The sequence below is a fragment of the Desmodus rotundus genome, chromosome 6 (assembly GCF_022682495.2).
Source record: "Desmodus rotundus isolate HL8 chromosome 6, HLdesRot8A.1, whole genome shotgun sequence".
NCBI classification, from domain to species: Eukaryota; Metazoa; Chordata; class Mammalia; order Chiroptera; family Phyllostomidae; genus Desmodus; species Desmodus rotundus.
Window position 1 is genome coordinate 122,513,009 of NC_071392.1, and position 15,530 is coordinate 122,528,538.

The 15,530-nt window shown below is 42.9% G+C and overlaps 1 protein-coding gene across 2 annotated transcripts in view; it reads right to left on the reverse strand.

Moving 5' to 3' along the window:
* Nucleotides 1-15,530, reverse strand: part of PAK5 (p21 (RAC1) activated kinase 5) — a 270,051-nt gene that overhangs the window by 17,848 nt on the left and 236,673 nt on the right. For both annotated transcript variants that reach the window (XM_024559536.4, XM_053927281.2), the window contains exons 5-7: nucleotides 8,136-8,627; nucleotides 5,990-6,123; nucleotides 206-332 (exon numbers count right to left, since the gene is read on the reverse strand). In XM_024559536.4, the coding sequence (XP_024415304.1) occupies nucleotides 206-332; nucleotides 5,990-6,123; nucleotides 8,136-8,627 (753 nt within the window). The remainder of the gene's footprint in view (nucleotides 1-205; nucleotides 333-5,989; nucleotides 6,124-8,135; nucleotides 8,628-15,530) is intronic.

Consider the following 15,530-nt stretch of genomic DNA (forward strand, 5'->3'; position numbering starts at 1 on the left):
CCATCAAAGTCGAGCCCCAGATAATTCTGACTAACAGGATGACACAGAGGATGGTGACTTCCTTTTTGTAAGACATTTGGGAAGGACAGTGGGTGACTTGTGACTAAAAATTGAGAATCATGAGAAAGTGTTCTTAGCAGAACAATACCCATAATGGACAAAGTGGCAAGGCAAATCATGGAGGGGCCAAACATGAAAATCTTACCCGCCCATCGCTTGTCAGGAGGATGGAGTCACTCTTTATGTCCCTGTGAATCACTCCCTGATCGTGAAGGTAGGAGAGAGCTCTCAGAACCGACAGACACACGGTAGCTATCTGTTCTTCATTCATTCTAGAAGGAAAATAACATTTAAGAAGCAAGGACAGACTTAAGAACATCTCTGAAATAATCTAGAGAGGGAGCTCCCTAGCATTCTATTGAGCCAGCCCATGTCTGGAAAGTCTACAGGCAAGGAAAAGGAATTCTTTTGGTTCTGATTCACAGAACTGAAAGCTGGACATGAGGGTGATGGGGGCCAAATATAAGCCAAGGGCCAGAGATGTCCATTTGCTGGGTTTATTTTTTTTTGACCATTGATGAAAATTTACTTTTTTGGACTCCTAGGTTATTCCTTACACCTCCATGGTCCTACAGAGAGTTTGCACTGAATAGCATCAAGGTTCCAGGAGTCTCTGCTAGGTGACCCTGAGTAAGTCCTTCAACTTCCACAGATCCCTTTTTTCTGATCTTGGAGATGGGGACAACCTCAGTTCTCTCCAAGGCAGGACTCAGACAAAGTGGTCTTTGGACCGCTGAGACTTGCCCTGCCTCTCACTAACACCCTGCTCCCCTCCTTCGAGAACCGGAGGTTTCTTATGCTCCAGGTCTTTCTTTCAAGAAGGAAATTGGGTCTAGTTAGTTCCTAATAACTAAGTGTGAAGGGGTGATACTTTCATAGATGCACCATGGCGATGAGAAAGGCAAGAGCCCTGGACGGGGTTCCCATATTTCATGGGTGCACCCCTCTGAAGAAGGTATTTCTGGTTTCAGAAGAGATTACACGGGTAGTACAATGTATTTATTTCTAATCTGTGACTTCCTTGATGGAATGCATCTGAACTTGATTCATTTGATACAAACAGGCATTGAAAAGAACCCTGACAAAGGGAGAACTCTAGAGACATGTGTGGCTATCTAAGGCTTGCCAAGGCAAGAAAAAAGCCTCTCTTCCGGATACATTTTTATGAATTGTTTTATATGTAAGTTACATTTGTCTTGTTCTCAGGTCTCTTCAGTGTATTTGTTCCTATAAATTAGGATGCTGTTATGTATTTGGGGGGTGGGCATGTCAATGGCTACACTACCAGGAGTCTGCCAGCTGAAATGTTGGTGAAAAAAGTTCCGTGCCCTTTTGCTTTAGACTGTCTCATAGACTGGGAGCTGTGGGCATCATGATTGAAACCTTGCCTCCTTTTAGTGGGCAAACAATAGCATATTTTGTTCTTCACAGGGTTTCCCAAAGCTGTCTTGCTTCCTTGCATTCCCCATCTTGTTTTTCATCTGGATTCACTAATGACTTGGGTGCCATTTCAGTGACATTAGCTAATGTTCAATGCCTCTCCTTCATACAATCCTCTCTTAACTCTTCGGCATTTTACTTATCAGCAAGACTGAACTTAAATATCCCCACATGTAACATTTTGTATGTCTGTTCCTTAGAACATTGCTTCTCCAAATGTGGTCCATGAACTATAAGCTTTGGCATCACCTGGGAGTTATTTATTTATTATTTTTAATATATTTTATTGATTATGCTATTATAGTTTTCCCAATTTTTTCCCCTTTGCCCCTCCACCCAGCAACCCCATTCTCTCTAGCAATCCCCCTCCCTTAGTTCATGTCCATGGGGTGTGTACATAAATTCTTTGACTCTCCATTTCCTATACTGTTCTTAACACCCCCCTGTCTATTTGGTACCTAACAATTTATGCTACTTAACCCCCAAGCCTTTCCCCCCATTCTCCTCCTTCCCCCTTCCAAATGATAAGCCTCCATGTGATCTCCATATCTATGATTCTGTTCCTATTCTGCTTGTTTGCTTAGTTTGTTTTTTAGATTCAGTTGTTGATAGTTGTGAATTTGTTGCCTTTTAATGTACATAGTTTTGGTCTTCTTCTTTTCCTTAAATAAGTCCCTTTAACATTTCATATAATAATGGCTTGGTGATAACGAACTCCTTTAGCTTTACCTTCTCTGGGAAGCACTTTATCTATCTGCCCTTCCATTCTAAATGATAGCTTTGTTGGATAGAGTAATGTAGATTGTAGGTCCTTGCTTTTCATCACTTGAATACTTCCTGTCAGTCCCTTCTTGCCTGTCAGATTTCTTTTGAGAAATCAGCTGACAGTTTTATGGGAACTCCTTTGCAGGTAACTGTCTCATTTTCTCTTGCTGCTTTTAAGATTCTCTCTGTATCTTTAACCTTTGGCACTTTAATTATGATGTGTCTTGGTGTGGTCCTCTTTGGGCCTAACTTGTTTGGGACTCTCTGTGCTTCCTGGACTTGTATGTCTATTTCCTTCTTAGGAAAGTTTTCTTTCATTATTTTTTTCAAATAAGTTTTCGATTTCTGGCTCTTTCTCTTTTCCTTCTGGAATTCCTATGGTTTGGATGTTTGGTTTGGGGATGTCCCAGAGTCTCTTTAGTCTATCCCAGTTTTTTAAAAATCTTTTTTCTTCTTGCTGTTCTGATTTAATGCTTTCTTTTTTCTTCCTTGTGTTCCAAACCATTAATTTGATTCTCAGTTTCATCCCCTCCACTCTTGGTTCCCTGTAGATTTTTCTTTATTTTGCTTAATGTAAACTGGGTCTGGTTCTTTTCTGCCTGGGTCTTCTTTACACTGTTGTCATATTCAATGAGCTCTTTAAGCATCCTGATAACCATTGTTTTGAACTTTGCATTCAATTGGTTGGTTATTTCTGTTTCATTTAGTTCTTCTTCTAGAGTTTTGTTCTGTTCTTTCATTTGGGCCATATTTTTTTGTCTCCTGAATTTGGCCGCCTCCCTGTGTTTGCTTCTGTGTATTAGATAGAGCTGCTTTGACTCCCTGTCTTAGTAGCATGGCCCATTTTAGAAAAGCATACCTGTAAATTGAATGAGGCAGAGCCTCAGGTAATCACCAGGGTGGGGAACCCCTGTCACCACTTTGTGGCTCTGTGTGGGGGAGGGCTCAGAGAGGAGACAACACTGCTGCCTGGCTTCCGGAGGTTTGCCTGAGAGGAAGCTGTGTCCTGCCACTCACCCTATTTCCAGTCACTTCACTTTCTCCCCATATGCCACTTGTGCACTTCTAGCTGTTGCCCTGGAGCTGAATCCCAGAGGGGATGGGTCTGCATAAGTCCTAAGTCCATGCAGGCCCTTTAAGAGGACTCTCCTGAGAATCTGGCAGTTTATTCTGCCACCCCAACCCTCATTGGTTTTTACAGCCAGGAGTTATGGGGCTTTATCTTCCTGGCACTGGAACCCTAGGCTGGGTGGTCTGGTTTGGGGCTGGGATCCATGGATCCTGAGGTATCCCTTCCAATTTTTATCAACCACATATGAATGTGGGGCCACCCATTCTGCCCCCCTCTCCAGGCCACTTCACTGTCTCCACACCTCTTCTCCTCTCTGTGCCTGTCCGCCTGCTTCTGTGTCTCAGCTCCTCCTACCCATCTGCATGAATGTGGCTTCTCTAAATCCTTGGTTGTTGGATTTCCATACAGCTCGATTTTCTGATGGTTCTGAGTGATAGTTATTATGTAGTCTAGTTGAAATTTTTTCTGTAGTTGTACGAGGAGGTGAAGTGTGTTTATCTATGCTTCCATCTTGACTGGAAGTTCTGTTCTCTTTATTTTTTAAATCCTCAATGGAGGATATCCTCCATCACAGTGCTGGAGGCCTGAGACTGAAGGAAGCATGGGGGAGAGTTTGCCCAGGAGAGCTGCTTGTTGCTCTTCCTCATGGCTGTTATTGCATGCCCTACGCACTGACACTGCTCTCTCTTACTCATTCCTCTCCCTGCTTTGGAATTTTTTCACCTAGAAGCTTTTTAGAATGCATGCAGAGTATAACACCTCTCAACATTGAATAAGGATCTGTATTTTAATAAGATCCACAGGTGATTTGCATATTAAAATTTGAGAAGCACTGTCTTAGCATATACCTTTTTTTTTTTTTGCATATACTCTTTTCTATGCATTCCATGCGCCATTTTCCCCACATTCTGTCTTAGTAAACTCCTATTTATCTCTCAAAACCCAACTCAAATTTTACCTTTTATCGGAATCTTTCTGGACTCTCCCTGATAGAGACATTCAGGTATTCTTTTTCTTTTCTTTTCTTTTTAATATTTCATTGTTTATGCTATTACAGTTGTTCTACCTTTTCTCCCTTCACCTTCCATCCACCCAGCCAGCCCCCACTTCCATAATCAGTCCCCTCACTGTTGCCCATGTCCATGGGTTCTTCATATATGTCCTTTGACTAATCCCTTAACCTTCTCTCAATCAGTCCCCACATCCCCCCTCCCCTCTTACAGCTGTCAGTCTATTTCACGATTCTATGCCTCTGGTTCTATTTTGCTTATTAGTTTATTTTGTTCATTAGATTCCTTTTTATAAGTGAGATCATATGGTATTTGTCTTTCACCAATTGGCTTATTTCACTTAGCATAATATTCTCCAGTTCCATCCATGATGTTGCAAAAGGTAGGATTTCCTTTTTTGTGTGCTAAGTAGTATTCTGTTGTGTAAATGGACCACAGTTTTTTGATCCACTCATCTACTGATGGGGACTTAGGCTGTTTCCAAATCTTGGCTATTGTCAATAGCACTGCTATGGACACGGGGGTGCATAAATTCTTTTGAATTGGTGTTTCGGGATTCTTTGGGTATAATCCCACCAGTGGAATTGCTGGGTCAGAAGGCTGGTCCATTTTTAGTTTTCTGAGAAAATTCCATATTGTTTTCCACAGTGGCTGCACCAGTCTGCATTCTCACCAACAGTGCACTAGGGTTCCGTTTTCTCCACATCCTCACCAGCACTTGTTTTTGTTTGTTGATTTATTAATGATAGCCATTCCAACCTGTGTGAGGTGGTATCTCATTGTGGTTTTAATTTGCATCTCCCTGATGGCTAGTGATGTTGAGCATATGTCTATTGGCCATTTATATGTCCTCCTTGGAGAAGTGTCTATTCAGGTCCTTGCCCATTTTTTAATTGGATTATTTGTCTTCCTGGTGCTGAGTTGCATAAGTTCTTTATACTTATGCTGCATACATACCTTTCTAATTCTGCACAAGTAGTATAATGTGTTATTTCTAATATGTGACTTCCTTGAGGGAATGTTTCTCAGCCTTATTCTTTTGTGTCTTTTGTATCCCCAGCATATAGGAAAGAGCCTGGCATATAAAAGTGATTGATAAACACTTGATGAAACTGACACATTAGGGAAGTATGTAACAATGGTAATTAGCCATTGTTACTTGCCAGACTATTTAAACACAGAATCAAAGAATTTCCCTGTGTTATATAAGTTTGTTACTACGACATAAATCTTTGACTGATCTTCCACCTGCCCATTCCGGCCCCAGGTACCCTTCATGTACCAACATATAGCAATGACATGGCAACTCAGGAGAATGAAATTCAGTTTTAGATATCTATATAGAAATGAAAATTTCTACTATTTTGTCACCAAAATCTCATTCTCAGAAGCTTGGTGATTTAAAATCAATGGATATTAATGAACTTCTGGAGGTCAAGGAAAATGTTAATTGGATGAATGAACTACACATACATGATATTGTAATAGGCACCTGGGGAAATCAGAGGAAGAGGTAGTCATGGTCCTTGACTTCAAAGTGTTTACAATTTATGAAGGGTTCATAAAGACAGTCATTGAGGCCTGCCCCAGAGGAGAATAATAAATACCTTGAATGGTTTGTCTGGATAATAAAGAAACTTACCTGGTGTGAGTAACGATGTCTGTCAAGGCACCACCTTCTAGGAATTCCATGACCACCCAGAGCTCATCACTGACAAGGTAGCTGTTGTACATGTCGACCACATTGTCATGGTGGTAATCCCGCATTATCACAACCTGGGCAAACGAAAGACCCGTGGCAGTGAAATTTGGCTCCCTGTTTCATTGGGGTCACATTTGTGCTGTGAGTACAACTGATGGACAGTAGCTAGTAGAAGTAAAGGGAACCAAGTTAGTAAATCTAGAGAAAATGGCAGGTCAACCAGTCATTGGGTCAGGGAGAATTAGGAGTGAGGATGAGCAGAACCATGACAAGGCTGCATCCACAGAGGGAGGTGAGTTGCCTGTTCTGGGGATATGATAAGATAACCCTAAGGATCTCCTTTGGAAGGCACTGCCCATACTCTATAGTTGCTTAACCTGGTAAAAGTATCACTAATTCATGGTAAGTGAGTAAATGGTGAGTCTCACAAGTGAATGAAATAAACAGTTACTAGGAGTGGGGCCACATGATACCAACTTAACTTCTTGGGAGAAGGTCTGGGTTGAATTTCAGAGAGGTCTGGGCTGTATATGGAGGATGAGCCTTCAAAGACAAATACGACTTAGGCATAAAAAAGCTAACTAGAGTCTGTTTACTGGAGAAAGCTTCCAGGAATTGCTATTCTGTGGCTGCTTCTGGTAACATTTTTGGAATTTGTGTTAAATAATACACTATAGAGTTATTTATTGAAATTATATTTGCCCTGTCGGTTCTGGCGTTATGGGAAATAAGTTGCAGAAATCAGGAATTGTGGACTGGGAAGAAGCTGAAGCTCACTCACCTGGTGCTCTCTGTGTGGTTCAGAGCATGGGATAGAAATGAACACCGTCGTAAGCTGGAGCCACCGCAGAAGAGGGTCCAAAGTCAAAGCTGACTGCATTTTTACAGTGTCTGTTTATTGCTCTGAGAACTATATGTGGGTGGTACATTCTTTGCTAAAGACTGGCATGCCTAACATTGGAATCCTGACTTGATATCTTTAAGACTTAGAGTTCTCATCCACAAAAGCTCATCCCTCTCTCCAAGACCCCCACAAAATCATTAAACACTTCTAAATGTTTTGTCCCTGGAGGCAGGTACTCATTTTTTCCACCTATGTACCTTTGAGAATTCTCAAGTGAAAAGCAAGTTGAAAGGTAAAATGAGAAAGTAGAAAAATAGGCGCAACAAATATATAGAAAAGTGTTAATTCCTTAATATATCCAGAGCACTTACAAGTCAATGGGACAACTGCTACCACACTAATTGAAAATTGTGCAAAGACAATATAATTCAATGAAGAAATTAAAAATGGCCTATAAACATTTAAAAATAGATTTAACTTCACTAGTAACACCAGTGTTAATTAAAGCAGTATGATTTATTCATGTCTATCAGATTAACAGAGATAACATGATAGTATCCAATGGTTGGTGAGGTCCAAATTGGTAAAACTCTCTGGAAATCAATACTGTATATCATTTCTCTATGTTGAAAAAATATAGAAAGGAAATACTGAAATATCAATATAGTCTATTTCTTGATTGTGGAATTATGAGACTTTTAGAAAGAATATTTTCCATATTTTCTACAGGAAGAATTCAGTATTTCTATGGTTAGGAAAAAATATTTTAAAGTTCCTAAAGAGTGATAGTCAGTCCATTGGTAAACTTGCCTCTGTTTATCATGATTTTTAAAAATTGGCTACAGAGGACACACAGTGTAAAATGAATATATACCCACAGAGACAGAGTAGCAGGAGGCTTTGGAATCTGCCATCAACCCACTGTATGATTCTGGACTAGTCATCTAACTTACATGAGTCCATATTTCCTTGTTGCTATGGTAATGACATCTTTTTGTCTCAGAGTTGTGAGAATCAAATCAGATCCATGCTCAGCCGAGTGGCTCATACACATGAAGTACCTTGTAAAGGTAGCAGCCACACATGCATAGAAAGAGGCCAGAAGGAAGGATTATGGGGAATGCTACTTTTGTATTTACATTTTCACTGTTTTCTGATGTCTTAAAATGCACATGTACTATTTCTGAAATGGGAAATGAGTATTCTGTAGGTGCGAAAGGATGATCCAAACATGCCATCTACCTCATTAAAAAGCAGTTCTCGTCTCTGCTGCTTTCGAAGGTCCATTTTCTTCACTGCAACTTGTTTCCCTGTGTGTTTCTCAGTGGCGATGCACACAATTCCAGTTGACCCTTCCCCGATTTTGATAAAGTTGTCTAAGTACTCCCTGGGATCTCCTGGGCTGACTACCAGCTGCAGCGCAGCCCGAAACTGTTCGTGGGACACCCTGGAGGGCTGCTGGTCTGATGAGGAGCCCCAGCTGGGTGGGGGGTAGGTGCTGGATGAAATGCTGAGAGAGCTCAGGTAAGAAGCTGTGGAGATGTATTGTGAGCTGGTCTGTAGGGAGGGGTGGTGGTACAGGGTGGCTTTGTGGTACCCAGATGGGTACTGGTGGCTGCTTGAGGAGTAGGCCGCTTTGCTTTGACTTTGAGGTAGTTTGGCGGGGCCCCTGGGGTAGGTGTCGGACCCTGACAGTGGAGGACTGAGGACCATCTGTGCTCGATCGTAATCCACCTGGAAAGACAGACAAGAATAGAGAATATTCACATGTTATGTTGGAACCCCACAGCCATTTGGTTGGTGAGCTAACACATGGCTGGTCTGAGGAAGAGCATCACTACACAACCTGGTCATGGGTGACGCTAACCTTTCAAGGTCCTGGGTCATCTCTGCTACTCCCTTTATCTGACCTCCAATCTCCCCACCCAGGCTCTCTCTTCCCCTTTCCCTATCAAATTCCCCAGAAGCAGACTCTGAGGCTTGGATTTGAATGCAAGTAGTGAAACGTGATCTTTGGAGTTATGAAGTGAGACAGGGGAGGGGTAAATGACAATAAAAAGTGAGCTTTTATAACCAGGTTTTATAAGAATATGATGGTTAATTTTATGTTTTAACTTGGCTGGGTTATGGTACCCAGTTGCTTGGTTAAACATCAGCCCAGTTATAACAGTAAAGGTAATTTTGAGATGTGATGAACATTTAAATCAGTAGACTTTGAGTAAAACTGACTACTCTCCTTAATGTGGGTAGGCTGCATCTAATCAGTTGAAGGCATTAAGAGAAAAGATTGAAGTCACCCAAAGAGGAAGGATTTTTGCATCTAGATGGTCCTTGGACTCAAGACTACAACAACTCCTGCCAGAATTTCTAGCCTGCCAACTAGCCCCATGCATTCTAGGCTTTTCAGCCCCCACAATCAGAGGAACCAACCCCTTAAAACCTCTCTCTGTACACATACACACACACACACACACACACACACACACACACACCCCTTCCTGAACTCCCATACTAGAGGGTGGTATGAACTATTCACACACCTAATATAGCAGGTGTATGTAAAAGCGAAAACACGGCTCCTGTGGTACTAGCTTTTTATTACAGCAGTCCCCCTCATCCACAGGGGATACATTCCAAGAACCCTGCTGGATGCCTGAAACCCTGAATAGTACAAATAGTACGTTTCTTCCTATGCATACATACCTTTTCACTTAAAGGAAGTATTTTACAGCTTTTTGTGTGTGTGTGTGTGTGTGTATTCAAACTGCCAGCATCACTAGTCTTGCACTTTGGGGCCATTATTAAGTAAAATAAGGGTTATTTAAACACAAGCACTGAGATACTGCAACAGTTGATCTGATAACTAAGGTGGCCACTAAATGACTAATGGGGGGTGGGTGGAGTATATACAGCATGGAAATGCTGGACAAAAGGATGATTCATGTCCCTAGTGGGATGATGGCATGAGATTTCATCATACTACTCAGAATAGTTCAATTTAAAACTTATGTTGTTTACTTTGGGAATTTTCCATTAAATATTTTTAGATATATATAAATATTTTCTGTGGTTGACAACTGAAACCACAGAAAACGAAACCATGGATAAGAGGGGAGGGTACTGTATATGCAAGGTTCTGGCTAAGTACAAAATAGTTGAGAATAATCAATATTTGCAGGGACTTGTGTGTGAGAGAGAAATTTGGTCAGCCCTCAAAGAGACTCCAGCAAAGAACATTCCACTCTGATTTGAAGAATGGATTAGGGAATTTGCAGGACAATGGGGAAGAGGAGACACAGCAGGGGTAGGGAAAGCCAGGAGATGCTTACAAGATAATAGGTACGGGTTCTAGCAATCATCCCCTTTCTGAAATCAGGAAGGAGCTCCATTCACACCTGGAAAGACTGAGATCAAGGATGGTGAATATACCACATCATACTTTGTTCACCTCATTGCCCAGGACAGAATGTGGTCATTGATCAATGACCTCTCTCCTGTAAGATCCTGATGACAGTACAGTGCCAGATAGACAAAAGGTGCTCAGAAAGAGATTTGTTGATTGGACCTCAGCCTCCGTTTTAACACAGGGCCTCAGAAAGCCTCTAGCACTCTACTGGGATGTATATGGAATCACATTTGCATGCCCCCTCCACACCCTATCCACCCAAAGATCTAGATCTACTCTAATATGGTGGATACTGACCACAGGTGACTAATTAATTAAAATCAAATTAAGAAATTCAGCTCCTTAGTTATATTAGTTACATTTTAAGTATTTTTTAACAGTCATCACATCAGATGGTACAAATAGAGAAGATTTCCACCACTGCAGGAAGTTCTATTGGCATTGTTCTACATGAATTCATTGCTCCCAGGTAGTACATTCATTGATTCATTTATTCCATAAATTAATACTTGAGCAACTAATATATGCTAGGCATTATTTCAGATGCTGTGGGAAGGTCTGGTTATACTAAAAATGTATGGTATCTCTGCTCTCCTGGAGCTTATATTTCAGAGAAGGAGACAGATAATAAGCAAGTAAACCAATACATATATAGTATGTGGTTCAGTAGTAATAAGAAAAGTAAAGCAGAGTTGGGGGGTTGACAGTGATAAGGTGCCATATTGGAGAGGAAAGTGCTTTCTGTCCTGAGGGGGTGCCATTCAAGCAGGAACCTGGTTGAAGTGAAGGAACAAACCTATGAGTGTGTCGGGAGGGGGTGGTCCAGCCAGGAGAACAGGTATGATTCTGAGGCACATATAGTCTTGAGGAGCAACATGGAGGCTCCCCTGGAGTGGAGAGGGAGGCGGTTTAGCAAAATGAATGGAGAAGCAGGCAAGGGTCAGATCATGAAGACCATGGCAAGGACTCTGGTCGTTGCTCTGAGTGAAGTGGGAGCCACTGGAAGTTGCTGAGCAGAGGGGAGTAACATGGTCTTGACTATGGCTGATGAAGAAGAGGCTTAGGTAGTAAGAGTGGAAGTAAGGATGCCAATTAGCTTACTGCAGTCAATGAGGACTCAGCTTAGGGTGGGTGCTGCAGATGGGGTGAAGAGTGGTGGGATGGAGGGGAGGGTCTGAAGACAGAGCTGACAGTTGTTGCTGACTGATTAGAATAGAATCTGAAAGAAAAGAATCAAAGATGACTCAGGATTTTGCTCAGATGACTCCTAGGATTAAATGGCCTATTGCTCAGGCCATTTAATGATTTGAGAAGCACGAGGACAGGAGTAGGTTTTGGGGTGAGGTAATTGCCTTCATGATGGCTCCCAATGATCCCTGCCTCCTGACATTTATGCCCTTGTCTCATCACTTCCTATACTGTACCAGGTGTCTCTGTGGGAGCAAAAGAATGTGGTGGAAATAATAGTGTCTTCTGAGACCAAAAATGCCACTGTGGTTTCTTTACCTCTTCTCTTGGGTCACTTGCTCTGGTTCTCTCCAGCTGCCATGTCATGAGAACACTCAAGAATCCTACGGAGAGGTCCAAGTGGCAAGGCCTCCTGCCAACAGCCATGTGAGCAGTCTAGGAAGTGAGCCTCCAGCTCTAGCCAAGCCCTCAGGTGACTGTAGCCAGGGCTGACAACTTGACTACAATTTCAGGCCAGAATCACCCAACTAACCTAGTTATGGAGACCCAATGTACAGAAAGGATGTGAGATAAGAAGTGTTTATTATTGCTTTAAGTCAATAAGTTTTGGGATAATTTGTTACACAGCAATAGATAACTAGTTCTGTTAGGAGTGTGTTAAGTTTGAGAGAGTCACTATGCATCCACGTGGAGATGTCACTTGGGCGACTTAGATGTGCTTTGAATCCAGAGAAGGTTGAGGTTAAAGACATGAATCTGATCAGTATTGAGTTGGCATTACAGCCATGATGTTGCATGTGTAAGAGAAGGTCCAAGGACTCCAACATGTAGAGACCAGAAAGAGCAGAAGAAGGACAGTGACATTGGAAAGAAAGGGAGGGACTAGGGTGCCCTAGAGCCAAGGGAGGAAAGTATTTTGAGAAGAAGAGTAATGTAGCTTGTCAAACTCCAGTGGCAAGTGAAGGAAGCTGGGGCACATTGCTCACTGGACCTGGCACCACGGTGGTCACCTGGAAGAAGGCTGGAGTCCCAAGCTCCTAGGCCATCACACAGCCTGACCAGAAACCTATCCCACCAGTCAGGGAGCAAGATCTGCACACAGTGGGCTCCCGAAAATTGCTTCCATGGCACCATTCTCAGTTCTTCCGCACCGTTCACTGGCTGCCAGGTGGCAGTGCTGCCCTGCCGCACAGCCAGTCATGCAGTCCTCCCCAGCCTTGAGAGCACCGCACTCAGGTGAGTCCACCACTCAGCCAGCCTCCGGAGACCAGTGAGTGGCTAAGCCAAAGCCCTATCCTGATTGCAGAGCAAACAGAACACATGCTTTTCAGAGAGACTTGGGGTTGAATTCTGACTCTGACGGCTTTAGTCAAATCACTTCGCTGCTCTGAGCCTCTGTCTCCTCATTTGTAAAATGGGGATCATAACACCTCCCTCCCAGGGCTTTCATTAGGCTTCACTGTGGCAACCTAGAGCAACGTAGTGTTTAAGAAACCAGACTCTGGACTCAACTCCTCTTCTCTGCCATTTACGAGTTTTGTGACATCGGACAAGTTATTTAAACTCCCTGGGCTTCGGTTTTCTCATCTGTAAGGTGGTAGCAGTAAGAATAATTCCTACTTCCTTAGGTCACTGTGAACTCTAAAGGACTGAACACACGTCAGAGGATTCAAGCAGTGACTGGCCGATACATTCTAGGTGGTGGTGTTATATCAAGTGTGCAGCACAGCCGTGCAGATAAAAGAAAAAGTAAATACTAACTACAATATTAATAAAATAGCTAGAATTTATTGAAAATGTACAAAGTACCAGTGACGTATACATTCCTATACATTAATCCTCGAAACAATCAGATAAGCTTCCTTTAATTATAATATGTAGAACATTGTATTATAATTAAAATGTGATATTCAAAATCAAGCTGATTTATTTCCTAAGCCCCTGGATTTGGGTCATTCACAAGGAAATTGGTGTGTGTGTGTGTGTGTATGAATATATGATGAGGGTAGAGAGAGTAAAATGTCAGCATAAATTAACCAACTGGGCTCTTCCTTTAAACTAAGCTTGAGGTTAGCCAAGCCCAGGCTAGTCCCAGGCCAGTGTGTGAATGGAAAAGGGGTGTATTATTTTTATTTTGAAACTGTCTTGGGCACCATCACATGCCATCATCTTCCAGTGTCTCCTTGGAGGATATGTTCCTGTACTTTAAGCAAAATTGAATTCATTGCCCACAAGCCCGGAAACTTATCTCTGAAGGTATATTAAAAACAAAAACTGTATCCTCCAGGAATTGCAAATACCACTCCACACTGCATCAGGCCACTTTCTTCTTCCTGGAGCGTCAGCGGCATTGCCAGGGTCCAGGCTTGACAGCCAGCTTGGGGTACAAAGGGGAGGGCGCGTGCCTGCACAAATGGGACAATTTCCAGTCATACAGAAGGCAGAGTTAGGCGCTGGGAGCCAAAGTTATTCGCTCTGAGATTAGGTCTTTGAGACAAAACAGTGCTACTGTTTCTCGTGCCTGCTGATAAAAGGTGCAGACTCATAAAAAAGCAATGGATGAGGAGCAACCACTACCACAAGAGACAATTTTCGGAACCAAACTTGAGACGTGCACATCAGAGGACAACTAACTGCTTGTCTCAAGTGAGAGAACACGTGATCTTCCCTCTGGGCTTTCATCCACTCAGGGAGGAGATGGTGGGTAAATAACTGACCCCGTGAAGGAGAAATGCATGAGTGACCCTGTTCTAGGCCACCATGTCACTGACCTACCGGCCTCAGTTGGGTCTTCACGACCCAACTGTGGGGGTCATGATGGCGAGTATCTCTGGCTTGCACACTTGTGGCAGGCCTCATTCTTTTTTGCTCTGACAGTCAAGCAGGGGGCCATTTATTCCATTTTACTGTTGACAAAACTGAGGCTCAGGGAGGTGAAACTGCTCCCAATAGTCCAAGACAAGAGGCGCTGTAGTCCTGAGGAGCTCTCACCACCCAATTCTTCCGCTCAGGTCAGTCCTAGACTCCCAGTGGGAGGGACATAGATGTCCCACGTGTGCGGCCACTGGCGCCACAGGCCTGCTTTCTTCCCTGCCTTGGCATTTCTACCATGAGTGTTCACTTCCCCGATGTGTGTAATCAAGGCTGGACACTCTCTCTTCGATAAGATGCAGGGGTGTTTTACTGGGCCCCTTTCATTAACCAAGTACTCTGATAGAAATCGATCCTTGCAGGATAGATAACATTATACTAATGTTAATAATGACACTTGACATTGGCTGAGTGCTTTCCGTGTGCCAGGGGAAGTTCTGAGCACTTGATGTACATGGTTGCATTTAATCCCATGATCCACCTTTGCCCCACATTTGATTTATGTAGAGCAAGCAGCAACCAGTCTGGCTTTTTCATGCTGGAGATGAGCAGTCTCTTTGCTTTCTTCTGCCCTGAAAAGGAGTCTTGGAGCATCACACTCAAGCACCGGAACCAGCAGCCTTGCAGCCCCTGTTGACTCTGTGGGAAGTGGAAAAGGTGCCTCTCCATCCGTCATGGAACACAATTGTTACCATAATTAAATAGGTCCCATAATTGTTCCATTTTACAGATAAGAAAACTGAGGCACAGTGGGTTTTAGTGGCCCATACCAAGTGCTCAAAGCTAAGAAAGAGTTGGGATTCCAATACAGACAGTGCCACTTTAGAACCTGGGCCCCTGATACGTTCTGAAATATCCTTCAATGATCAGAAGGTGGAGAGGGAGAGGACAGGGGTGGGCACAGAGTGGAGTGACAACCACAGGGCTCAAGCCTGTGAGGGTGTTTCCCTGGAGCCACAGATGTCTAAGCAACCTGGTGCAGAATACAACAGCTGGGCCAGAAAATGGCGAATGGCAATGCCTGGAGAAAGGAGCTGGAAGAAACACTGTTTTGTTTTGTTTTTTGTGAAAGTGTTGGCTTAGAGAACTCAGCTCAAAATATACAAAAAAGGAATAATCATCACAGCAAAATAAGCCGATCATCTATGTACATGATTCATCGCTTTCATTTT